Raw genomic sequence first — 27,169 nt, forward strand, 5'->3', positions numbered from 1 at the left:
ATAAAGTTCCTTTTGTTTTGGGCGGCATGTCATGTTTGTACTATTCTGTAAATAGAGAGGACATCCTCATAACTTTCTGTAAGTTAAATCTCTGACTCATGCTTTAATGATTTTATGGTGGGATTGGGTCATGTGGCTTAGTCTTTCTACATTGTCCTTCAATTTATCACATAAAACCAGGCATAATTCTTCATGTTTGGGGCTGTTCTGTCCATTTGGTTGAGCACAAATACTCTGAAAGCTGTATTTTTCAGTCTTGAAAGCTTTCTCCGTGAAGGAATCCCCCTAACCACTCCCTTCTATCTGAGTCTCTTCAGGCCATTCCTTCAAATTCCCCTCTCTTGACCTCTGTATCTTTTTTTCACCAACTCTCTTCCAAGCTTTAATTTTGTTTTTTTTCCGTAAGGGAAAAAAATTTCATTTGTGCACATGGGTTCCAACTCTCCTTTTTTGATGACATGGGTTCTACACATTCATTTGCTCCTAAGGCAGTCGATGCTTCCCCATTATCTGAAAGTCAGCTTCTGTACATCTGGCTCATCAACTCTCATTCCAAAACCAATTCCTCTGGGTGATTTTTGTGGCCCGGTCAATTGTACAAGTATTTTTCTGGCCCCAAGCAATAATGTCTTTCAGCTGTGCTTGGTAATTGTCCTATTGCTGGAGGCACTGGCATCTTCCTGACCACTAGTCTTAGCTGTTGGCTCTTTTGCATTATAAAACATTTTTTTTCTCTTCCTTTGGGTCCCAGTGCTGGGCCCTCACTAGTCTCCACTCTGGCCTGTTGGGCCACTTGAAGTTACCAGTGGCGAGTTGGACTGAGCCTAGTCCTCGAGCTGGAGCTTCAGTGTCTGGAGCCTAGTAGGTGGGTGGAAGTTGCCACATTCTCTCTGTCCTTCAGTCCACTTAGTCATATGAATAGCTGATGCAATGTTCAAGATAAATGTCAGGTCCCTGCCTTCAGATCTGCTGCCTGTGCTATCAGACCCATCCAGGCCTTCATAAATTCAGGTCCTGCTCACTAGAACCATCTCGCAGATGTACTGCATCTCTCCAGCTGTGTTGCAGTTAGGGCCACTCCCTCTTTTTGAAGCCCTTTCTACTCCTCATGGCCTTTCCCCCTTTCAGAAATTGATCATTTTCTCACTCTGCGGTCGGTAACCTCATATTTTAGCTCACATTCTAATGCTGCTGTTTGCCCTTATGAACTTTTCCTAGTTGGATTTATATAACCTCCTGGTTGCATGTCTGTTAAACTTTTAAAGGGTGTGATTGACTATAATTTGCTAGTTCTTTGTATCCCAGTACATGGCATGGTACTAATTATTCAACAGACATGTAGTAAATATTTGCAGACTTTCCTTACTCTGCAGTCTTTCATGCAATATTAATAATAATAATGGGGCAAACAACATTATACATTGCATTATCACATTTAGCAGCAAATTAACACCATGGTTGTCCTTTTTATTGTGTGGGCCTGCCATAATTGTTAAGGTAATTTATTTTATAGAAGGGTGTGTGTTTTATTTTTACATTGTGATAAGTAGATGGATTTTCTTTCTGCCAGAGCATATTTAAGCATGTCTTTAATATGTCTTTGATATTACTTTCAACATCCAAGCATGTGTGTATTTTTACTCACTTGTTTGTTATCTGTCTGCCCCCACTGGGGTATAAGCTCTACGAGAGAAAGTACTTGTGTCATTTTGTCATGCCCAGTACCTATTAATAGTGCCCGGCCCATAGTCAATGTCTAACCATTATCGTCAAATGGTAAATGAGTACTAATTATATGCATGTTAACATGAGCACAGACGAATGCGGCAGGTGTACTGCAGATTTGCTAAGACATTACCAAATTATCAGATAATACCTGCCGTTGTAATAGGTCAGTCCAACAGGTCTTGGATTCTTATTCTTAAACATTGTCTCAGAGGGACAAGGCTACAAAGGTCATCTATACACTAGTTGTGCCTTAAAACTGTTGAATTTTTATGTATGTTATAAAACTGACAGCCCTACAATATGTTGACAAATTCAAGAGAATATTTAAGAACTCTTTCACAGGTGAAAAATTTTCTGCACCCAAGGAGATACACGGTTCAACCCCTTTTCTTAAAATGATATGGATTAAGCTTGAAGTTTTGGCATGAATGGAGTGACATTGCCAACTGGGGCTTTCTGGGGTTCTGTGACATCATGAAAGATTATCAGACTTCTGTGATTGATTTGCATATCTCACGAAGAAAAATTTGTCTATAAAATCTATCCTTCAATGTATTCAACATAGGGGTTTTATAGCTAGGTTCAAACTTGTACAAGAGATCTCTCATACTGTGTTAGAAATCACCAAGATAATATAAAAAAGATTTTGAACTTCGAACAAACGTTAATCAACTTTTATTTGAGTTTCTTTCTGTGGATAATTTTTACCAGACTTCTTTGCCCTTCCAGTCATAGCTTTTTTAGTTTATCTTTTTTTTTCTTTTTTAAATCTCCTTAATAACAGTGTGTTTTCAACACAGGGACAGCACTGTTAATCCAAGTGTGGCCAAGAGATAAATGATCATTTCTGCCTGGCTTGAGCATTCATCTCAAAAATATTGATGGGGGATTAGGACTAATTAGTAAACCACCAATAATGCTGTACCGATTAAAGTCATAAGTAAAGCTGCCTCTGATTTCACATTTCACATTATTCGATTAGCCCAGTTTTTGGTTTTGACCAGACTCTCCACAAAACAGGGTGAGCTTTGGGAAAGCAGTCTTTCTAAACCAAATCGCTACTGGGTAGAAGTTTGACCGATCTGTGGTTAGTCTTGGCATCTGGTCTCCCGAAGTCACTTGATGAACATAAAGTACAAAAGCCCTCCAGGCCGTCAGGCAGGCCGTGAACAGCTGAGGGCTCTGACTGCACGGCAGTGGGAGGGATACGGACATGAGCGCACACATACCTCAGCGGCTGTATCATGAGTCAAGCTCGGGACTGGCAAGAATAAATGCTTGTTGCAGGTTGGATTTGGTAACTTAGAGGCTGAAGATTTACCATAAATGAATGAATCATTCTGACTAAGCAGCCATTATTTCTTCTTCTTGAAACAGACTTTGCCTTTGAGGCTGAAGATGAAAAGATCTTAAAATCTGAAAAGTAAGGGATCTTATAAACAGAAGAGGATAAGGGCTAAGAGTGACATTAGGAGACAAGGGTCTTCATGTTGCATGACCAGCTTGTCCCAATCTAGAGCAACAGGTTAGTTTCTGGGAGGCGTTGCAAAGCATGTCCTTCAACATAATGGCTCAGTGTTTGCTTCCAGAAGCAGACAGTCCAGAGTTTGGTTCCAGATCCACCACTGATTTACTGTGAGGCATCAGGCAGGTTACACCACTTCTCCAGGTCCCAGACTGCTCATGATAAAGTGAGTTTAATAGCAGCGTCTGCCTCATTGAGAGGCTGTGAAGATAATGTCTGCAGATCACTTGGCATGAGCGCAAAGGGAGAACTGAAGACATCTCACCATGGCGGTGATGGTGAGAAGATGAGGATGGCCGGCCACGTGATGCCACAGACACAGACTCCGATGCCTGGGACTGAAGAAGCCTAATGTTTCTGAGCTGGGGGAGACAAAGGGAGAGGGATATTGTGTTTCCTGGTCCAGCAGGGCAGGGCAAGGCAGGGCTCAGTAAAGCAGCCAGGTGAGGAAGATAGCAATGCTTAAGAAGTGAAAGTAGGTTGGGGTTGAGGTAATAACTAAAAAATTCCAAGGACCATCACTGATTTCTATGCTTTAGCAAAACTCCGTATACTTTAGCAGAGGCTGAACCCTCCTTTAAGCCTGGCTCTAGAGACAGGAGTCCTGGATAGTATTGCTTTCTTATATCAAAAGTCCTTCAGCCTGTGTATGGGGAAGGCTCTTGATCTTCCAACGTATAAACTGCTACCCCAGCCCCTCAATCCCATTGGGCCCACTGCTGTGTGCTGGGAAGCAGGCAGAGTGGGAAGACTGCTCGGGAGCAGGAGACAGTGTGAGCGTCCTGCAAGGTCACAGTTGCTACCAGGCAGACCTCTGGTATATCAGTCCAACAAGACAGGAGTGGAAGAAGAGTTTAGAAAGCTTGGAATTAACACTAAGGCCTAATACAAGTCACTTGGCTTGGAAGTCACCCAATCCTTTAATTCTTTAGCTCATCCATCAGATCTACTTTTAAACTGGAAATGCAGGTAATCTCAATAATTGTTGAGATAAAGCATAACGATGAAAATGTTAACAGTCAAAATCAAAACAAAAGGAGACCTAATAGTAATTCCACACACCTCCTCCAAAGTAAAAACAAACATTGAGTTCTAGACATTGATCGGAAAAGATCTGGGAGATCATTTTGTACACACACTCTAATTTAGAGGTCAACTAGGTTGGCTCATTATCCCAAGGTCACACAAAATTACTAGCAGAACCAAATCCTGAACTCAGAAATTTAGCACTGGTCATTTTCCAATTCTTCAAGATATTACTGGCATTGCTAGTGCCCAGCATTACCAGTAACCAATTCGTATTCTTCCATGTCTTCCTGTGAAACGGAGACAGCCCATCTGCATGTTTCAGAGGTGAGGTGATAACATTGCTCTGTTCTCTGAATGCCACTTTTTTTTTTCTTTCCGTCACGTAGTAGTGACACATGCGCTCACGCAGATGGAAGCCTGTTCAGAAGGACCAGGCTGGGCACTAGACTGGTGATGGTGACCGGCACGGGGAGTCACCCAACCCACTGGTACGCTTCCTGTCTTTGTTCTTCCCATTCGCTGCATCCTCTCTGTGGCGTAGGGCAGGAATTGGTTTGATTGTCCTAAAGATTCACTCCTGATAATTATCTACATTTACTGAGCTCCTGCTGTGTACATGGGACTGTGCTAAGCGCTCCACTTGTTAACGTGAGCCCACCAAGACCCTGTCAGAAAGATGGCGCCATTGCCATGTGAGGATGCGAGACCACAGAAATCGCTTGCTCTGTGGCACCTAAACGGTGAGTGGCAGGCCTAAGGGCGGACCCACATTGCTGTGAAGCCCGAGACATGCTTTAGCCGTGACAATACTTGCCCTTCATTTTAAATTTCTTTTAGTACTAGAGTCGCTGTGTGTTTCTAAGTGGAGACCAGACTGATAGTGGATTTCTGCTTTGTGTGGCACTCATACTGTCGCAGTGTCCCCTTTGCATGGCACTGACATACTGTTAGTGTCATTGAAGTATACTCCTGGCAACAGCAGCTCAGGGACGGGACTGATTTATTAACACCTAGTATTTCAGGGACTGCCGTGGGCTTTCATCTCATTTTATATCATGATCCCAGAGTCCAGGGAAACATTAAAACTTCACAAGAGTCAAGGTTAATAATATTCATTATGATTCCTTTTCTGGACATGCTATCTTTTTATAGAGCTGCATCTGTGAAACGAGTGATCGTTAATGATTTAGGTAGGAACCAAGTGTTGTGTTAGTCTGCTTGGGTTGCCATAACAAATACCATAGATTAGGGGTTTTAAACAACAGATTTATTTTCCCATCATTCTGGATGCTTTAAAGTCCAAGATCAAGGTTCTAGCAGAGCTCACTTTCTGATGAGACCTTTTTTCTGGCTTGCAGACATGTACCTTATTCTCACCTGGTCTTTCCTGTAAGAACAAAGAAAGGGAGAGTGAGCTCTGTGGTGTCTCTTTTTATAAGAACACCAAGCCTATTGGATTAGGGCCCCACTTATGACCTCATTTAGATCTCATTAAGGCCCCTTATGACCTCATTTAAACGTGATTACCTCCAAAAGGCCCTGTCTCCCAATACAGTCACATTGAACATTAAGCCTTCGACATTTGAATTTAGGGGCTGAGGGGGGAGGGACACAGTTCAGTCCATAGCATTTCGTTGATTATTTTCTTGTGTTCAGAACTCTTATTTCTGAATGAGAAAATAAAAGACTTTGATATTACCTATTATCCATAGGGAATATTTTAAATAACTAAACCTCTTAGAATAAACTAACTTGCAGTTATTAAATAATTGAAATATTTTGTGTATTATCCTGTAATTGAAAAGAGCACATGATCCAGGATCTGCACTTGGTAATAAACTTGGCAATCACCAGCACACTCTGCAGTCATATGAGAAAGCTTGTTTGCTATTTCACCATTGTTTGCCTGTTCTCTGTAGAAGTGTTTAAGGGCACTGCAATAGGATCTCCACTTCCTGGAAGAAAATTGGAGGAGAACTCAATTAGAGTTTGATGGCTAAAGAAATATTATTTCTTTAAAAAGATTATTTGAGGTAAAATTATTATTATTATTATTATTATTATTAAAACATCTAACCCTGTTGTGATTTATAGCACAACCTTAAGAACTACATTAAATTTTTTGAACTGAAACCACAATGATGATGGTGATGACAATTTGGCAATAACAATTTTTGCCAAACAATTTTACTGAGTGTTTAATAAGTGCTGAGAACTATTCTAAAACTATGTTAACTGTAATTATTCTTTTACTCCTTACAGTGATTCCATGAGGAAGGTCCTATATTTATCCATGATTTACCCTGACAAAGTGGGGCATTGGGAGGTTAAGTAACTTGACCAAGACCACACAGTTATAGGTGAATGAATCAGGAAGTAGTTCCCAGTGAATCAGGAAGTAACTATGAAGACCGTTCATAGGTTCTGGTTATGAGAATCACTGTGGTGAGTGAGGGGAAGGAGGGAGAACAATGAAAACCTTTGCGACCTAGAAATTAAAATAGAAGAAATGCTGAAGTTTGTGGTAGATGTCATAACATTACCCCCCCACACCCCGAGAAGATTCAAAACTCCTGAAGACCTTGAAGGCAGTGTGCCTCCAGATCCCATCAGTAGACCACTTGTGACCACCCAGAATCACCTGGGAGGTTTGCTCAAAATTCAGATTCCCAGGCCCTGTCCTAGAATTGGTAACTCTGAAATAGGAGGGTTAGAGCCCAGGAATTTGCATTTTAACTAATACTCTCCCCGCTCCACACACACACCCCAATATGATTCTGAAATATAAGACCACTGCCTTAAAGAATGGGTCAGTTTGGATAAACAGTGATGGCAACTTTCTCAACAGGGCAACAACTGGAACGAAGAGATGGAAGAAGGATGGGTTGTTTGGGAGGGGCAGCAAGGAAACAGGTCTAATTAGAATTAAGAGGCCATTTTGGAGAGCAATGCAGAATAGGCCACAGAAGCATATTAAGGCCAAGTTTAGGGAGGACTTCAGAAATTGCGGAGCTTCAGTTTAATGAGAAAATAATCACAAATATTCACAAGCAAGAAAGTAGCCTGATGAAAAACATTATTTAAGGAATATTAATCTGTGAACTGATGAACTCTAATTTTACAAATTTACCTTTGAAAAAATATTTACTTAAAATTCAATAAACTTTTTTTTTTTTAATTTTGTCTTTTGGCTTCTGGGATATCTTACAGGAAAAGACAATATTACATTCAGAAATGTCCCCAAAGAATCTGAAGTTTTCCTCAACGTGGGTATAAAACTCAAAGACTATGTAGTTAGAAAGCTAAGAGTTAAGGAATAGATCTATCATACTTGTATCATACTGCCTGTCTCAGGTTGCAGGGTGCAAATCCATTTCTTTTTTCTGTCTGGGATCTTCATCCATTTTCAGTGCAAGTGTAAATTGGTGTGACCTCTGCAGAGGATAGTATGACACTACCTATCAAAATTTGAAGTGTATATTCCCTTTGATTCAGCAATTCTACTTCTACATGGATATGTTCATGTGTCTACAGAGGTGGTGATAGTACAATGTCATCCCAGGTCTGCATTGGTAAAATACTGGAAACTTAGATAATCTATCAATAAGTATCTGATTATATAAAATAAGATATGTAGATGGTGGAATATTATATAGCCATTAAAAGGGTTGTTGGATTCATGTTTTATGTGTTGCTATGCAAAGATCTCTAAGGTATACTTTCAGTGAATAAAGCAAGACACAGAGCAGATGGTGTACTGTGCTACAGTATATATGGATTTTGTTTTTTACATTTATACAAAAGGTAAAGGTGGAATAGAAGAGGGTGTGGGGTTAAAGGAAGACTTTCATTTTGCCTTTAAATATTTTGTACTCTAAGCTTTGACAGAAGTTGATCACTGTAAATCCATCTTTTTAAATGAACTAAAATGTGTAATTTTACACATTTTACACAAAAATGTATCATTGAAAGCCTATTGGTAAGGTATGCCCACATATGAAACCAAAAGATATTACATGCACAAGTGTGTGTAATCACAGTAAAATCACCCTTAAAACACATTAGAATTATGTTTCCCACCTGTTACTTTCAATGTTTTTTCTCATAGTCTTTTTATTTATTCACTCACTCGGCAAATATTTATTGAGCACATGCTATGTGCTTCTACTTAAAGTAAATTTTCAGCTTGGGCTTGAGAATTTCTTTAGCACCATGGACTTTTAAACTTGGAAGAAACCTTGAAAATCAATTCCCACGTCTTTTAGGCAAGAGAAAACTGAAATTCAAATGAGTGTGTCTTAAGATCTCACCACCCATTAGTGACAAAAGCTGCAGGGAGAACCCCGTTCTCTCTGCCACCACCATGAGTGCTGTCACAAGATAAACTCATCTTGGATTGTTCTTGACTTTTCACACAAGTGAAGTCAATTCAAATGGCTTTCAGTAGGTTTGTCTCCTCGAATGACTATCTTTGGAAATGCTTGTTGGTAGCAGAAATGCAGGATCTTTAGTAATAAACATTTAGAGGAAATTGAAATGTCCTGAATTTTGATTTTTTTTCTCTTAAAAAATAACATTTTAACTTATATGCCATCTATTATCCTCAAGGCTTGTGCTCTAAATTTGTATGGACACTTTTTCAAACAGTGTTAATACCTCATATTAAAGATCTGTCTAGTTATCACGGGTCAAGGAAGCATTGTACCCCAAAATAAAAGAAAAGAAAAAGAAAAACGTTTTGTTGGTATGTATTCCCCTAAGATGAGGAAGAACCATGGACATGTAAAGGAGAAAAGAAGCATTCCATCCCTGAACAATACTTTCTGAATTGTGTATTTTCATTCAGCCTATGATATTAATAGTCTCATTTGTCTAACCATAGTCAAACTGCTTCTTTACTCTCTCACACCACTTAGCTGACTCAGTGTGATAAATCTGTAAGGCGTTTAATATATCTTTTATCAGCTATCTATTCTGGGGATTTTCTCCCAAATTCTGTTAATACTTTCAGAGAACCAGTGCTCTGTTTAAACAACTGTAGTCATAGCTTATGTTATGGAGGATATCACATTTTTTAAAAGAGAGACGAATGGTACTATTGGTTTTGAGGGCATCGTATCAGGGTAACACACCAAACAAGAGGACATTAGTGATTTGTGAAGGGTAAAATTCAGTGCATCTTCTTAGACCTCATTGCTAGCATATCAAATTATGCTATAAATTAACAGTGGCCTTTTTGCCCTCAAAATTGAAGAAAAGCAAAGGCCAGGCTTGGCAAATACAAAACCAAAGAACCCATATTTGTTCATTGTGGCCCATTTATACAGTACTACCTATGTACACTTTCTTGTTTTTCTTTTGGGAGTGCAGGCAAGCAGGGGGAGGGGTGGGAGGCGCGGGCAGAGTGACAGGGAGAAACTTAAGCAGGCTCCACGCCCAGCGTAGAACCCCAGGGACGGGCTCGATCTCACCACCCCGAGATCATCCCTGAGCCTAAATCAGGAGTCCACCATTTAACCGACTGAGGCACCCCAGTATCTGTCCTAGTTCTGAGCCAGCCTGTGCATGATTTCCCTTGTTTTCACTCCTGAAGCTGCAAGAGAAATCATCTGGTTAGAACGGGAAGAGCGAGCCCGGCTGCACTATGAAAAGCACCTGGAAGAGCGGAAGAAGAAGCTAGAAGAACAGAGGCTGAAGGAGGAGCGGAGGAGGGCTGCTGTGGAGGAGAAGAGGAGGCAGAGGCTGGAGGAGGACAAAGTAAGAGGCCGCCCCGGGCAGTGAAGGGGAGGTCTGTCTGCTCCAGAAATGCTGCACGTTTACCATGAAACCTCCCATTGCGGCGCTAGGATGCCTAGGAGCATTAAGTCATCAGTTTTATAGATAACCCTAGCTTCTGGAGAGGTCGGGGTACAGAGGGCAGGTAGCGAATGGTATGATTGCTACAGTTACTTCCCTAAAAACTTCAAAAGCCCAAGTCCGTGGACTAGAACGGTAACTTACTTGTGTTCTGTTCATTTGTGTGAAACTCACAGGCTTTCCCACGTGCAAAAGTTTTCACATAGATTGGCTCATTTAATCTTTACTCAACCCTTGAGTATTTATATGTCAGTTTCTGCAAAAATGAACTTGTAGACTCAGAATGAGTAAGTCACAGCTTAGTATGTCAAGGAGTTGGCCTTACCCACCTGCTTAGATTCTCAGTGCCATTGTTTTTTAAGATACGGTACCACAATTGTTCAACATCTGCTCAAGCTAAGACCTGCGCCACCGTGCCTATGTGGCGCGTAGTAATAACAAGTAATAACAAGGGTTGCTGATTTAAGTACCCATCCTTCCCCGGGGGCTCTGGCAGCTGGAACCTGATGCTTTCCATAACCCTCCCAGGCTGATGTTATTCCTGTCCCGAGATAAGGTGTAAAGGTTAGGAGGTAGGAGTCCTCCAGTTAAAATCTCAGTAGTGCCTTTACTCCATTCTGCCTTCAGTTGAAGAAGCCTCCAATAACCAGGTTGAATCTGATCACTGCTCCTCTGTTCCATTTAAGGAACGCCATGAAGCTGTTGTACGACGGACGATGGAAAGGAGCCAGAAGCCCAAACAGAAGCCTAACCGGTGGTCATGGGGAGGCCCACTCCATGGGAGCCCTAACATCCACAGTGCAGGTACACAAATCTTGATTGCTTTGGAAAATCACTCCTTTCTTCCTGGGCATCAAAAGGGCAGTTGCTTTTCTCTAAGCCTGTGTTTCCAAAACAAAAATCGTGCTGAAATAATTAAACTATAAATTCTGCTTCTACTTGTTTGAGGATAAGAGGGTGATGGAGGTAAGAAGATAAGGTTCATCTCCTTTAACACAGGCTGCTTTTCTCTTCTGTTACACAATTCCTCGAAGAGATAGAAATCTCTGCAGTGTTTCTAAAAAAAACATGCAGTTTGCACACTTTATTATTTTAAGTAATCATTTGCATTAGGATTCCAGGATGATGGAATAAGTTAGCCGATTTTATCATCTTCTCTGGAAGAATCATAGTAGTATTGACTGATCAGAATTGATACTCTGAGCTTGCGTATTCGGACCATAAAGCATGTGCGGGAGAAAGTGCAGGTTCTGAAACTAGAGCCAGGAATGTCTCAGCCATTACCTTGTTCTCGAACAGACGTAAAATCACACTGAAATTTGGACCAGTGAGAGGCTTTATTTTTGTACTGTAAATTCAATACACCTTGAATTTTATATAGCGTGTGAGTTCTTTTTCATCTGTGTGAGTCTAATAACTTTTTTTAAAATTATGATTTACTTTGAAAAATCATTGTCTTACATTCTGTCCCCAGGTGGTTTTGTTGATTCATCATTCACCTTTCTCGATTTAGCAGGCCTGGACCACCACTTCCCAACTCTTGGTGGTACTAGAAAAGCTGGTACAGACATCCCCATGGTTGCTGATTGCCTGACCTGTAGCTAGCACCTCCCACCTAGGGCCGGTCTGTCAGTAGCTGAATCATCACTTAGTCATAATGCATGCTTAATATCCCGTCACATAGACCTAGATCTGGGATATGGCACAGTGTTTCTGAAGTGCGATGATAGAAATCCGGTGACTTGAAGGTGTTGAAATAATGTAATGACGTGATGTGCTTACTTTCTCTCTAAGTGATCATTTTGGAGAAAACCTTCAAAAAGTGTTTTTATAGTTAATAAATTACCCGGAATCAAAGTACATCCAGTTTGCACTCCCCAACCCCATCCCAGCCCCACCCCTGTCAGTACTGCTGTTCTCTGCTCTTGGTTTTAATCTAAATGCCGTGGATTTTTGTTTGCTCTATTCTTGCATTCCTAACACTCGGTGCATCCAATAGAATCCCTTTATTTTAAAAATTCTAAAACCAGTTTATCACAGCTTACTTTCCTCTGATGTTGAACCATATTCAAAAGCACTTTTTTGTTTTTCCCTTGGCTCTTGGGGACCCAGTGGTAGTTGGTGGAGCAGGTGTCAAATCTGTAATCATAAGACTCATTTATGTGTGCTGTTTTATTCTAGGGGCAGTTTTGCATATATATTCCATGCATGGTGTATATCTTTATAACCTTACTTTTTCTTGCTTCCACACTCAGAGTTCAGTATATGGCCTTTAACTCTGCCACTCAGAGCAAGAGGAGTTAGTGCTGTATTTGTTAGCTCTTGGGTAATATCCATTTTTATATGGGCTGTGAATTGGAGAAAATTGCTGCTATACCAGAACAGAGAAGGTTGGAAGTAACTGGAATTTGCCTTCTCCAAGGTCGCAATGATCTGCTGTGATCTGAAGAGCAGTGATCTGGTCTTACTCCTTTATGACAATGCCTCACTCAGGTTGGGCACTCAGTCAGTGTTTGCTGACCAAAAAATAGATCCTAGAAATTAAATTTCATCCAGGTTAAATCAGTGTGCTGCCTTACTGTCCACACATCGACTAGCACTGCTTTGTAAATTTTTTTAAACTCACTCTTCCTTTTCGTGAATTTGTATTTTGTTCAGCGAGCAAAAATCATCAAAGAAATACATGTTATACCTCCATCATTTTCACCAGGCAGAGCAGGCCTGCATGGAAACACAATGTCCCCCAACTACAGCTGAACATGTAAACATAGTATCAGGAAATGTGTCACTGTCAGTCACCCAGAAATGGCTTTTGTTATCCTTCCTTGTGTCCCTGGACTTTACACTTCATCATTAAAATGTTCCTTTTGATATTTTATCCTAAATCTTCAGGATTGCCCCAAGAGCCTATCAGTTAAGGGTTAATTGACGTCACAGACTTGATGTCTGGGTTTGTTTGTTTTATAATTCGAGTGGCTTCAACTGTACAAATGCATCCCAGTAGAGATTGGAATGTCTGATGTTGCTAGAAGACTTGTTTATCCGCCATACGCTGTCAGTAGTGGTCACAAATGGTTATTCTGTGGAGGGACGTTTACTGAAAAATTTTTGACTACCACTGTTTCTTAGACCAATGGGAACTGGGTTTTAAAGTCATCTACCACGAGGATTATTTTTTGTTTTTAGTTTTAGAAGAAGCTAGCAATAGAAAACAAAATATGGCAAAACCCTTTTAACTTTGGTCATAGGTCAGAACATCTACTTGCCCTCATAAATAGATATAATGAGACTTTTTGACTTTATTCGATGCAGTTTTATTCACAGAACATGACCTCTCCTAATGAACCTGGTGACAGCTGGTTCCACCATACAGACAGCAGACTAACAGCTGATTTTTGCCTTGTATCTTCTCTCTGAACTTTAAGAATTACTCGGAAATTACTCACCTACAGGATCAACAGTATTGCTAATAAACTTAAAGAATTCTGATTTTCTTGATATTGCCGTCAGTTTCGTTGGGCAGGTTTGTGGGCCGGTTCTACATTTGTAAACACCTGAAACTGCGTGTGATAGGCCCAGAGGTGTGGTTACTTGTAGAGTTTTTAAAAAGAAATTCTACAGTGGCCTTCAGTTCCACACCTAGTGTCTTTCTTCTTTCTTTTTAATTTGTTTTTCTGTAATGAACTTTAGTGCCCTGGGTAAAGTAACTGTGCAAGAAAAAGCAGCAGCAAAGCATAGAACCTGGAGTTCTTTTTTTTTTTTCTTTTTCTTTTTTCCTAGTGTTTGGATTCTATTTCACCAGCCCCATTACTGCCCCCTTGTTCCTGGCTGGGGAAATTCTAAGGGCATCCACTTTCACAATTCCTTCCTTGCTGTATGGTCTGCCCCATTATTTTAGCTGTCCTCCACTGGCCTACCTGTGGTTGTCATCTGTCTGTTGTATTATAACAATATGCTTGAATTTCCCTGGCTGACAAACTGGTGTGCTACATATTTATTTTATCCTATGAGAAAAATGAATTGTATTTCTAACCTTTAAGTTACCTTTAAGATGTCCACTTAGAAAACTGTGCTATTATGTAAGATCTAGTAATAGAGCTGAAAGCATCCAATCCTAGTTTCTCCTCCCGTCAGTAAAGTAGGAAATTGCAATCCTGCATGCTGGCTGTCAATTAGCATTATCTCCATTTGTTTTAGATCCAGACAGGCGGTCAGTTTCCACCATGAATCTTTCGAAACATGTTGATCCCGTCATTAGCAAGCGGCTCTCCTCTTCATCTGCAACTTTACTAAATTCTCCAGATAGAGGTACAGTCAAAAGGAAAAAAAAAAAAAGTGTTCTGTTATTTACTTAATGCTTTTTTTTTTTCTGGATGTTTACAGCTAACAATAAGCATCTGAAGTTGCTTTCCCTACGTTTCTTAAATAGGAAGAAAAAAACTTCAGAGTAAAAAAGCAATAAACGGCTGAACAGCATTTCCCTTGCGACAAGAACTTGCTCATTTTAGAACTTGGCTGAATGGTTGCATTTAGCAGTGATGAAAGCGGTGCTTCTCAACTTTTTAGTAAATGAGTTTACAGCTCCAGAAATCACCCACTTATCCACCAACATGCCAATAACCTTTGTTACGAACATTTATTTCACTTCAATCATGTTGTCTTTGACTTTTCATCTGTACTTTGGGAATTTCAAGCTTTGACTTTCTAAAAAATCTTAAATGATTCATGTTGGTAGATTTCATTTTGCTATTTGATTTCTCATTTAACCAAACCTTGCTTACTGCATTTCTTGTGTGTGCGTGTGATTGATTTTTGGTGTCCATTCATTTTGCTCTTCAGGGATTTGGCCTAACCTCAAGAATACCATCATTGAAACTTCCTACAACTTTTAATAATCATAGTCCTCCAGTTAATGTTTTATTTGAATTCTGAGTTTTATTCATCCCACGGATTTACAGTACATGAATGTTGAGTTATTGACAAAATTTAAGTTTTATTTTACATATTTATATCTCATAGAAGCAAAAATCAAGTTTTTAAGATAAGCTATGGTTTTACAGAACTTAAATTCATTTTAAATTAGAAAGCCAAAGAATTAGTGTGCAGTATAAAAACACATACTCTCTAAAAGTAACAAATTGTGATATTTTCAATGCTTTATAAGAAACTGGGAAACGTTCAGTGTTTATAGTCTTTAAAAAAAATTCAGTGTGTGCATGTTCTGTATGTGTGTATGTGTATTGATGTATTTTGTATTGTATAAAAGTTGTGTAATTGTAATGTATAATATTATATATGTTGATGTTATTTTATAACTAATAACTAATCTCTTAAAGCACTGCATGTTGCACAATTTCCTATTCTTGCCTTTTAACCTAAACCATTACTCTTTTTTATTTTTTTAACTAATTTACCTAAATCATGGATACTAGACTTAGGAGCCTTCTATATGTATTATGAATTATATATTCTTTATATATATAATTATTATATAATTGAATTATATATTCATTATATATAATTATGATATATTTCTATAAGTATTATTATATAATTCTATAAGTATTATGAATTAACATTCCTTTCATAAATAGCCTTTATTTTCAAACCCATTCCCTTAGTATAAAATATAACATACGAATGCTGTTCTTATAGTTGTCCACTCATCTTTTCTTTGGATTTGATCACTTACTCAGCACTTCAATTTCATACTTTTATGAACCTGTGTCTAAGACAAACTACAATCAGGATTTTACAGCACTTTAAAGTCAAACATTACCTACTGCCTCCTGCAGTTTCACAGCTGCATTTGGGGTAGATGGGCAATAAACCGAACAATATCCTACCACCCTTCTATGGGACAACAGTGATTTGTCAACTAGCAGCAAGATTGTTTAATAGATTCTGCCTGATCGTGTCTGATTGGATATTCTTAATAGGATCTTAGAACTGGGAGAGTTTTATTGGATGGCTCATCTGCTCCAGTTGGGGTAACAGTTCCAGAGATGATGGGCAGAGGGGAAAGACCTGATTTAATATCCTACAGACTAACTGTTGGAGAAAAAGGTCTAGCACAGAGATCACCAGCTCCTAACCCATGTTTTTGCTACACTGAATCTTCAGTTCTTGCCTTCATGGTGGTCCTTCCTTACATCAACCCCAACTATATGCATTCTTCCTTTGAGTGAGGTTAAGGATCAAGGGACGTTCAATAGCCAGGTCCAGGAAACTGCCCCTTGAATCATGGGGTCTATCAGTAGAATCCTAAGCTGGACTAATAGGATCAGAGGGAGAGCACTAAATTTGGGAGTTCTGCTTCTCTGCCCCCTTGTCGAAAGAACCATGTACCACCAGTGCTGGGTCCAATAGGCAAGGTCAAGTTTGGCCAGGAAGGAAGATTTAGTTCATCAGGAGTTCCCACATGGCCCAGGAAGCTTTTTTTTTTTTTTTTAAGTTAACCAAAACCTTCAGTTGGACAGTGAGGGGTCTAGGCCTTTTAATGAAAACAGATATTCTTCTGAATTTGAACTTATCTAATTGATAAATTTAAGTAATTTAGTTGATTTTATTTTCTGCTCTCTTTTTTTTCTGCTATTTTTAAAAGTTGGTTATGCTTTATTAAATTAGGAAGCATTCTTATCAAATTATTAAATTAGAGGCTTTTACAGACTCATCTATAAAGGGTGTACACCATTTACTAGCTTGTCTGAGCTTTCTCAGCCCTACAGCACAGGCCTTCAAGCTGAGGCTAAATTGAGGCTCTGGTGCTATCAAGGTTGACATTCAGCTGGAATACTCTCCTGGTTATTAAAAATACTGAAATATTCCCATACTATTTGGTAAATATCCACTTCCCCAAGCCATGCTTCCCTAAGTCCTCCAGACCTAATGCATGGCATCCATTAGCTCTGTGCCTGTGCCCTACTTGTTTTTAAATATTTGGGTTGTCACACTTGAATATAGTGTTACATAGACTGAGAAAATGATCTAGGTTAAAGGAAACCTTTGATTAACAAAGATTTTTGTAAGTGCTGCAGTAGAGAAAATTTTGCCACTGGAAATTTTTGCGTTAAAAATGTGTTTCTTAATATTCTTAAGCTACCTACTTAACCAGATTTTTCTCAAGGAAGGATAAGGAGTTTCCAAAAAAGCAATAAATGAAATTACTAAAATTACTCCATACATTTTCCCCTAGAATCTAGATCACAGGACCTGGTGGTAGAGCTGCATTCTGTCCACAGGCAGGTTCTGGTGGACCTAAGCAGGGTTTTTTTGTTCTCGTTTTGATTTGAATTCACTGCCATCATACTAAAAATGAAATATCTCCTATAACATTTGGGTTTCCTGCTTTTCACGAACTATCAGGATCTGGCAACACTTGCCTGATTTTTGCACGGCACCCATCTGAAACTGAACAGTGATTTCCTGCATTTGGAAGAACACCATAATACAAATATCTGTGTTTGTGTGCCTCCCCTGGTCCAGATGGTCTGTTATAGAAGTTGTCAATATCTCATTGTGCTTAAGTAGGATCAGTACTAAAAATTATTTCATGAAAATTAATATCCCTTTCTTCAGAAGCTTGTCATCTTAAAATCAGGCACCTCTCAGGTGGTGGTGGGTGGGAGGGAGGGCATAAACTAACTCTCCTGTCCTAACCTTTACTGAAAGTTATCTTACGAAAGAGATCTCTCTCTCTTTCTCTCTCTCTCTCTTTCATTCAGGGCATAGTAATGAACGCAGAAGCGGAAACATGTTCCCTCTGGCAAAATCTTTCATTCAGGCTGTCAGATCTATGAAACAAATCTCTTTGGATTTGCTTTAAACACAAGTCAAAAAGGGTTTTGAATCTTTATTTGAGGCAGATTCTTTGGTTGATGCTTTAAAGACTCACAGAAATAAAGTTAATGAACTTGTTAATCCAGGGGGCAAGAAAAGACGTGTCTTCCCAATAGTAAACCATCTCTGCAGTTGTGAACCAGTCATCCTGCAGAGTTTATCAAGGAAAAGAAGCATTCCTCTCTTCTTCCCCTTCTCGTCTACTTGAAAAAATATAGTTCTGTTGAATATTTTCATTTCATCCTCCTCACTCTTCCCTGTTGGCTTTCTTGTGTGACTGTATAGTACTTTTAGTTGACATTCAATGCCATTGTTGGTGCTCACATACACACACGGCCATATTACAGCAGCCCTTGTTCCATTGTTGTTCTACCATGTAACTGTTACTCCGTTACATATATTATTGTATTTATAAGACATGTATGTATTGATACAATCCTTTTATTTATGTCTGTCAGGTAAGATTTGATTTAACTGTGAAGACTCTCCTAATAACAAAAATCTAATAAATAATTCACTAATTCTTAGATTCACTGCAGCCTTGATCAAAATAACCACTTTTTAAAAAATAAAGTCAGGTAATTAATGTACTTACTGAAGGTTGGTAGTTCCTTTCATATGGGAGAAGATATTTATACCAACATTTCACATCAGGTAACTTCTGTTAACTAAAACTAGTTTTTTTAGAATTTAAATGTCGTTTCTTTAAAGTACAACATACAAAAGATTATTAAAAGAACAATCGCTCCAGAGACAAAAGGATTTGCACCTGCTGTTTATAGTATAGATGAGAACTAGCTTTGTCAGGTTTAGACAGTTTTAAAGACTTTTATCAGTGACTAGGGAGTGTACCCTTAAATAAAGATGTATGGTTACCTTACTTTAGTGGTACTTGTAGGATTTTGCAAACTTCTTCCCTGATATTTGCAGAAAGTAGCTTCTATATTTTTATGGGCCACCACTGGAAGCTAACAATATCAGCTAACAATATCAGCAAAGTCATTAATTTATAATTATCATGCATTTCCCAACAGTGGTCTTACCACCAAGCCCCAGTATAGTTTGGGACTATGTTCACACACCCACTAGTAATTTCTCACATTAGGTTTATATTGGATTTTGGTTTTTCTATTTAATTTCATCTTGCTTCCATTTTACCCTTGTCCTCCACCAAAATGTTTACGTTGTTGTCAAACAGGGACCTGAAAGAACCTGGCTTGCTAAATGGAAAGGAAATCCCAGACAGAACTTTGCCTGAGCCCTCTATCCTTTTATTAGATCTAATTTCCCCCCCAATTGACAAAGTAGCAGCTCATGGACATCTAGAAAATGTGACGGAGACCCTTTCCATCTATATTTGTATAGAAGTGCAGTCTTGCATTAAGCTGCCAAAGCCTGTGTTGGAGTTGATGATTCAGGATACTTAGGAAGCCCTTTGGCTGAGGTGTGTGCCCCTTAGTCCTCTGCCTATCCTGATGAGGTCATAGATCGGTATGACTGCATGCCAAACCCGACGGTGACATGATATTTAGGTTTTGTTACCTCTGCCTATCCTGATGAGGTCATAGATCGGTATGACTGCATGCCAAACCCGACGGTGACATGATATTTAGGTTTTGTTACCTGTTCACTCCTAAAGGAGGGTGGTTAGCAAAGTCTGCATCCATGAAACTAACATAGAGCCCATCACAAACTTAACATCTTGAAGATGTTGAAGCAAGGCAACATTTTGGAATAGCTCCTCCTTTGGGCAGAGTTCCCATCTCCCAGACCCTATCCCAGCGGTCCTCCCTGGAGAGCCTCGTCTCTTGAAGGCCTGGCATATACAAGCAATAAGTATGATGCTCTTGCCCCCTCCTGCCCCCCGGAAAGAATTCGTCTAACAATTCGCTTATGTGGTGACATCTAGCTCGCCGCCTGCAGCTCAGCCCCTGGGAGAGCAGCGTTGTTAACAGACTGCTGACGCCCACACATTCGTTCCTGGCGAGAAGCAAAAGCACAGCGGCCTTGTCTGGAGATACAGGTAAAACTGTCAAGGTACCACTTTCTTGGTGAGGTAAAGTCTTCCTTTTAAAGCACACCTGAGCCACCCCGGTCCATCCAATCACATCTCGGTCTTCCTCAGTGTGTTCGCCCTCTCTCTGCCTGGGTGCAGTAGCTTTGGAAATGTCTGTTGGTGTTGGTTTCATGCTCCTGGTACCGTTTCCCCTTTGCATCTTATCTGGACACCAGATGCTAGGCAGACAAAGGATGCCCCTCCTTGGGATCCAATGGCTTTGGATGCTTCTGCGTGTTTGTAGTGTCACCAGAAAAACCTACCCCTTCCCCGCCTTTCTCTCTGCCCCTGCATCTGAGCAAACCATTGGAGGTAGACACAATTTAATATTTAATACTAATAGATGGGCTGGAGACTAAAATCAAAGCCCAGGTCGATTTAAGCAAGAGATTCACGATGTGGCTGTGGGCTAGCTACTTCTGCCTGGGCTGGGCTTTTGTAGGTAATCTAGGAATTAGTACCCTTTCAAATCTCTGAGAGCTGTGGAGAAGGCTAATTACAGTCTTCTTCTTTGTTACATACTTTGAAAATATGGAGAATGTGCCAAGTACTGGTTATTATAATTAGTTATAACTCCTCTGCGTTTTTGAAATGCAAAGCATGCCTGAATGAGCCAATTAGTTTAATGAGAAGTTAGTGTAGAGCCTATATCTAGCTGGAAAGAAAGATATATACGCAGCTTTTCTCAATGGCTCTTTCATGATGATTTGGTTTTTCCCTAATATCTCTGGGCACAATTGGTATATCTCTGTAAGCAGCCGAGCCGCCCTTGTCTTTGGCGCTTGGGAAATTACACAGCCTCTTCATAAAGTTCCCTTTCAAAATGCTTGGCCTCTGCAAGTCTCTTCATGTTCATTAGCCCTCTTTGCGAAGAATTCTTGGTGGTTTTATGATTTTTTTTTCCCATCTCTGGTGCCCAGTGAGGTAATAACAACCCTAATTCTCACAGTACCCCCAGGAGGCAGTCATAGAAGCAAGTGCAGACATTCATACCACCTGCTTGTGGAGACCAAGTGCAGTGACAATAAGTGACTTATGGAAGAGTCCCTTAGAATTCACATTGGTGCATTGGATCTTATACGTGCTTCCCCCCCTCCATCCTCAGCGCCTGGAGGGATGCTCTGCGTACGGTTGTGCATTCAATTAGCTGGACCACAGTGTTCTGTGTTTTCTTTGAAGGAACTCTCCTGTCAGCTGTCACATCACATCTGAGATTTTTCTGGAGGAGAAAATACAGCTAACTTTAAGATAGTTTATTTTCTGAGAATGTCATACTCTTACACAAGCCATGAAGTTTTTCCATATGTCCAGCTAATTGAAGAAACTGTAACATTGCTTTCAGTCCTGTTTCGGAGGCTCTAAATAGTTGAGGGCTCTGATGCTTTGGAATCTCCACCCCATATGTGGTTTCATGCTGAATGACTGCCTTGCAGCTGAGAAAGTGTCTGTCTTTGCTGTTTCTGTCACCACTAACTTGTGTCAATTCTTTTCGTCCTCCTCCAGTCCTTTTCGACATCATTGGCTCATTCTCCACCCACTCTGCCCACCCATCTTCCCACATTCCCTCTTCACTGTTCTACTCTATCAGGGTGCTTTTTGCCTGCTGGCTGCCTGTTCTTTGCTTTGCAACTTTTCCATTCTCCTTCTCACAAATGGATACATTTCTGTAATTTATGTTACTGTGAAGCAATGCTCAAGTAAATGCCTTTACTTGAGTTGCCGCTCTTACTAATACAGTCCTTAGGTGATTGTTACTTTATTATTGCCTTGATACACCTTATATTTAACCAACCAGAACTGTTGTTTTTCTTTATTTTCCATTTGAAATTATATATGTAATTACGTTTATCTTGTCAAAAACACTGTATTCATCACTTTTCCTTTTTCCATCTGCTCTCCACAATTATTCTTCCTTGTTTTTCCATTTTACTGTTGTCTCCTGAGTTCATCTTAAATCTGGTTGCCACTGGCAAGAGGATGACCTATGTCCAAATCCAGGGTTACAAGAGCAGATCACAACAGCCATCCTTACCCATAGGGTGTTTGGTGATGGCAAACTCCCAGAAGAAGCAGTAAGAACATTTGAAATTTGCAGGTCCCCTACCTCTCATTTGTGGCCACTGCTTTGGGTTGACTTCTCCGTGCCCATTTTTAAAAATACATTTAAAATACATGTGATTGTTAGAGCTCAGGGTTAAATGAGTTGATACATGTAAAATATTTAGAGTAGTACCTGCATATAGTAGACACTCAATAAATGTTATTAATATTATTTTATTTTATAAGTTTTCTATTCTCTGTGCTATAATCTGCCTACTTGTACTGCATTTTCTTTTCTCTGCACCTTTTCATATAGTTCATTTATAAGATTTTGAGTAAGTTAAATTAATGCACCCTTGCTACCGAGAGTAGAAGGAAATAGAGATATTATAGAAGATGGTCTACTGGACACTCCCTAGAAGAATGTTCATGTTTAATAAACTACTTTGGGATACGAAGAGCACTCTGGGAAAATCAAAATACTGTATATTATTGTTCTTACTCTCTTCTTCAGAAGGGCAAGATAATTCCAATAAATGATTGAAAGGTTTCAGGTTTTTTACTAGTTGCAGTTCTGAACAACCAATTCCATGAAACGTAATGTCTTTAGAAAGAATTTACAGTGTTTGTTTTGGCCAGACAATATTCCTTAAACAATTAAATTTGAGGATTCTTGTACAGACTTCACTAGATGGATTGAAGGATATTTTTCTTCCTTTGCTTAATATGACCTTGGTGCTACAATACAGAATGAACCAAAGGCGTGATGAGATTGGCTTACAGCCATCGATGATCATCTCAGGAAGTGCTCCCTAGATACCCCTGAAATTATTTTCTGCTGGAGGAAAATGAACTCCTATTTCTGTTTTTCCTTTTTTTCTGTTAGATTCTGTCCTCAGAGCAGGGCTGTGGTCTAAGGTCTCTTGATTCTGGAACAAGGTGAATGGCCTCTAGTTGTGCCCTGGGCAGTCTGTGCCTCTCCTGGTCATTAATCCCCTGGAAGTGCCTTGTGCCAGGATGTTATTCTTCAAATGCATTTGACCGGCTTGCAAGAATTTTACATCATTGAACTCTTTCGAGTCTGGGAAATGCAAATGCTTTGTTGTGGTGCTTGAAAAGAGTTATTTTCTAGTAGTTTCCCCTGTGATCACAAGAAGACAATTGAGACTAGGTTCTTTCTCCTTTCTCACAATGAAAGGGAACTTCCTTCACCACTAAGGTCTAAAGCAAAGTTTTAGGTCAACTCCCAAGTTAAGATACACATATTCTTTTAAGGAGGGCTGAGAGGGAATGCCAAGTGTTTTAGTTTATCTTGAAGCAACAGAGTTCTGTTTTGAGAGGATTGGAAAAGAGAATGCAATTTCTAATGCATTCCCTGCCTTGACCATTTAGCGATAACCAAAAAATAATATGACTTGTTTAATAAGAGAGCACGTGAATAAATAAGCAATCGGATCAACTTTCTGTCTGTAAATGAAACCAAAATAACAGTTTCAACTCTGTAATTCCAAAATTCCTAATTTGCCTTGTGAACTTCTGAGTTTTTAATTTACTAATAAATACCATTATACTTAGCTGAAATAATGGTCTTTTTAAAAGTTTGCTACAATCGCTTTAGGTAGGTAAAGTCATTTCATAACATTATCCAAGCACATAGTATTCTTTGCAAGGAGTAATGTTTAATTGTCTCATCTTTTGCTGGAGAAAAAGATTTCTGAGTGAGATCTGAAAAATGAACCTTGGAACCTTAGAATCCACACTTTTGATACCTATGTCATGTTATATGAACTTCCTTAAACCTTTTTTTTTGCCCAGAATGACTTGATTAATGATTGTGTTTCTGTGAAGGTTAATAATCAGAAAATGTGATTTAAAAACAAAAACAAAACAAAACAAAACCTGAGTAAAACAGTAAAAGCTATCCACAATTCAACTTTATTTTTGGCCGTTCTAACATGTATATGTTCTGTTCACCATTTGAAATGATTACATTCCGTATCCCCATATCTTCTACTGCTTGTTATAAATCATCAAATGCTTTGACTTTTGGGAAAACCCAGAAGTCACGCATCTGATCTGGCTTTAAAGAGACAAAACATTTACAGAATTTGTTTCTGGAAATTATCAGTTATCCTTGTAACAAGCCTGAACATCTAGTACGACTTGGTTATTTAACATTGTAAAAATTCCGTTGTGCTTTCCACTGGCTTTTGAACTTTACTCCTGAAATGGCTGGAGTCCACCTTGCTTGCCTGCTTGCTTACTTCCTGTCTCCACCTTTCGTTCCATCTTAAAGCTAATTAGGAAAAATCTGTTTATAAACAGTCCTTATATAAAATGATCTGTCACTAATGTCATGTTTTACCAGAACCATCAGTTCATAGGAATATAAGCCCATTGCTTTCCTTAATATTAGACTACATCTGTATCTTTACTCAATATTTCAATAGCCCAATAACTTATGTAGTCTAGATTTTTCACTTGGACATGGCTTCTTTTTGGACACACTGTAAACCAATAGGACTGTGAGAGGAGAGTTGGCTGTGATGGTTCTGGACACCTTTAGGTAATAACTTCTTCTCCCTACTTTTCTCTCTGTCTCTGCTTTGCTCCTTTTCCTGAACCCGCTTTTGGCTTTCCTTCAACTGCTCCTCTGGCGCTCTTGTGTGTAAAACAATCACCTACACCCTAGTTATCCCCATTTGTCCTCGTTCAGCATCTTGCAGCCCCATCAACATCATGCCCTACAGAGCTGCACACTCTAGAAATCTGACAGAGCGACCCAAATTCTCAGTAACGCCACCGGAGGGCTCCGCGAGAAGGAGGACGGTTCCCGGCACCGCGGTGAGTAGCCGGTGGGAGTAGCCTGGCGAGTCTGTGCTATTTCTGTGCAGAATGGACACCAGCCCCAGGTGCCCTGTGGGTGTCAGAGCGGGAGGTGCCCGCACCTGGGCGGCGGCGTTCCCCACGCTCCCTCTAGAAATGTGAGTTGGGCTCCCCCTAGAAATGTGAATTTGAGAATGAAAACTGTTCTCTGTTCAAGTGTGTGCATGCACAGGGGGCCTGTGTACGAATAAAGGTCACGCCAGCACACTTCTTCATGTTTGCCAGTCAGAAAGCCCTGGAAGGGCATGTGGGCCTGGACGGCTGCCTCTGCCTTTTCTTACAGCATATCCAGGAGCTTGCTGAACTCTGAATGTGATTCACCAAAAAAAGCAAAACAAAGCATTTTTGTCTGTCTAGCTTCTCTCTGTCAAGGCCCAAATCTTACAATATAGTAAGCAAATATTTTGAAAGCACTAGTGATTTGCTAGGTAACAAATTCTTGAAAGGCAGTTGGGCTGTGTCAGAGACTCGGATTTTGCAAGTGAAGAATATAACTTGTACTTGTGAGACCTGGCAAGGTGGCTGAGCCAACGCAAGTTTTCACTGATAATGAATTTCATGCCATAAATACAGTGAGGTAGCTTTTGTGTCTCTAAGCACCTTTCTTCTTCACACTGTGTGTATTTGGTATCTGCTGAAAAAAGTAGATACTGTTGTGTGGTCTTCAGTCATTGTACTTACTCCTAAAGGACCAGAAGATCTCATTCCCATGGGAATACTGTGACCTGTTTAATAAAAGGCCGAACAATTTTTTTGTTTTATCTTAACTTTGCAGAGCAGTTCAGACTTATAAAGCTGATGGACACTTAGAAGGATGCTGCTTAGATGTTTGAGAATAGTTTGAGGGTTGTGAGAGCTTGATGGCTTTTCCTATAGGCAGTTTTCTTCCAAGCCCCAGGTTTTCAGGAATCTGCGTTTAATTCCTGATTGAGTCAGTCCTCCAGACCTCCAGCACTGCAAGGAGGTCTTGCGAATGAACCTTGAAGTGAAACTACCTTGGATGTCTGGGTAGTTGTTCATCATTAGCATGTTAGCCTCAGAAAGCCTAGCTGTGGATAAAAAGCCATAGTTAGAACAGCTTTGCCCCCAGAGGTTGGGGACTTCCTGGAGGGGGAGAAGCCTTTAGCAAAGGAAAAGCATGTTGTTATGGATAAAAACACAACCTAACATGCCAGGAGGGAAGGATCAGAGCAGACCCTTGGCCAACAGATTAAAGGAGAGGGATTTGTCATCACATGATTCAGAAGCTCCGCTTTCTCACCCATTTTAATTTTTTTTTTATGCCTTCTTCTGTATTTGATTTATTGGTCATCTTTTCACCTCCTTACCAAATATTAAGGCAAATACCTGTTTCCGGAAACGACTCACAATTCCTTTATACCCCAGAGCTGCCCCTTGGAGTTCAGCTGAACCACCAGCCACCAGTGGTTATGGAACACTTGAGAAGTGGCTAGTGGGGGTGGGGGGGAAGAAAAAGTCACTAGTGAGAATACCAAAAAGAACTTTAAATTCCATTTTCTTTTTTAAAAAATGTTTAACTATAGTTAAAAAAAAAAAGTAACAAAATTTACCATCTTAACTATTTTTAAGCGTCCATTTCAGTAATGTTATGTCTGTTCACATTGTTGTGCAGCCTATCCCCGGAACTACTTAAATCTTACAAAACTGAAACTATCCGCACTGAACAACAGCTCCCTATGTCCTCCTCTCCCAACCCCTGGCAACCCACCATTTTACTTTCTCTTTCTTTGAATTTGACTACATTTAGACATGCCATAGAAATAGAATCGTTTGTCCTTTCGTGACTGGCTCGTGTCACTTTGTATAATGTCCTTAAGGTCTGTCCGCCCATGTTGTAGCATGTCACAGGATCTCTGTCCTTTTTAAGGCCAATAATATCCCATTGTGTGTATGCATGCATGCGTATACACATGAACACACGTGTACACATCTACCAGATTTTGCTAATCCATTCATCTGCTGGTGGACATTTGAACTGCTTCTGCCTCTTGAATCTGAATAACCCTACGATTAGCCCTGCTGTATTGTGTGGGTAGCAAATTATCTCTTCAAGATCTTGCCTTCAGTCTTTTGGGATATATACCCAGAAGTGGGATTGCTGGGGTTTGTGGTAATTCTATTTCTAGTATTTTGGTGAACTGCCAACCATACTGTTTTCCATAATAAATGAACCATATCACTCATATTCC

General features: G+C 39.8%; 1 protein-coding gene across 15 annotated transcripts in view; it reads left to right on the forward strand.

Moving 5' to 3' along the window:
• MAP7 (microtubule associated protein 7) overlaps positions 1-27,169 on the forward strand; it is a 167,729-nt gene that overhangs the window by 118,484 nt on the left and 22,076 nt on the right. For 8 of the 15 annotated variants that reach the window (XM_059177460.1, XM_059177465.1, XM_059177458.1 and 5 more), the window contains 5 exons: positions 9,876-10,039; positions 10,825-10,942; positions 14,336-14,446; positions 19,887-20,000; positions 24,766-24,917. In XM_059177460.1, the coding sequence (XP_059033443.1) occupies positions 9,876-10,039; positions 10,825-10,942; positions 14,336-14,446; positions 19,887-20,000; positions 24,766-24,917 (659 nt within the window). The remainder of the gene's footprint in view (positions 1-9,875; positions 10,040-10,824; positions 10,943-14,335; positions 14,447-19,886; positions 20,001-24,765; positions 24,918-27,169) is intronic. The other 7 variants (XM_059177466.1, XM_059177459.1, XM_059177463.1 and 4 more) reach the window with 3 other exon arrangements.

This window comes from Mustela lutreola, chromosome 6 (genome assembly GCF_030435805.1).
Source record: "Mustela lutreola isolate mMusLut2 chromosome 6, mMusLut2.pri, whole genome shotgun sequence".
NCBI lineage: Eukaryota > Metazoa > Chordata > Mammalia > Carnivora > Mustelidae > Mustela > Mustela lutreola.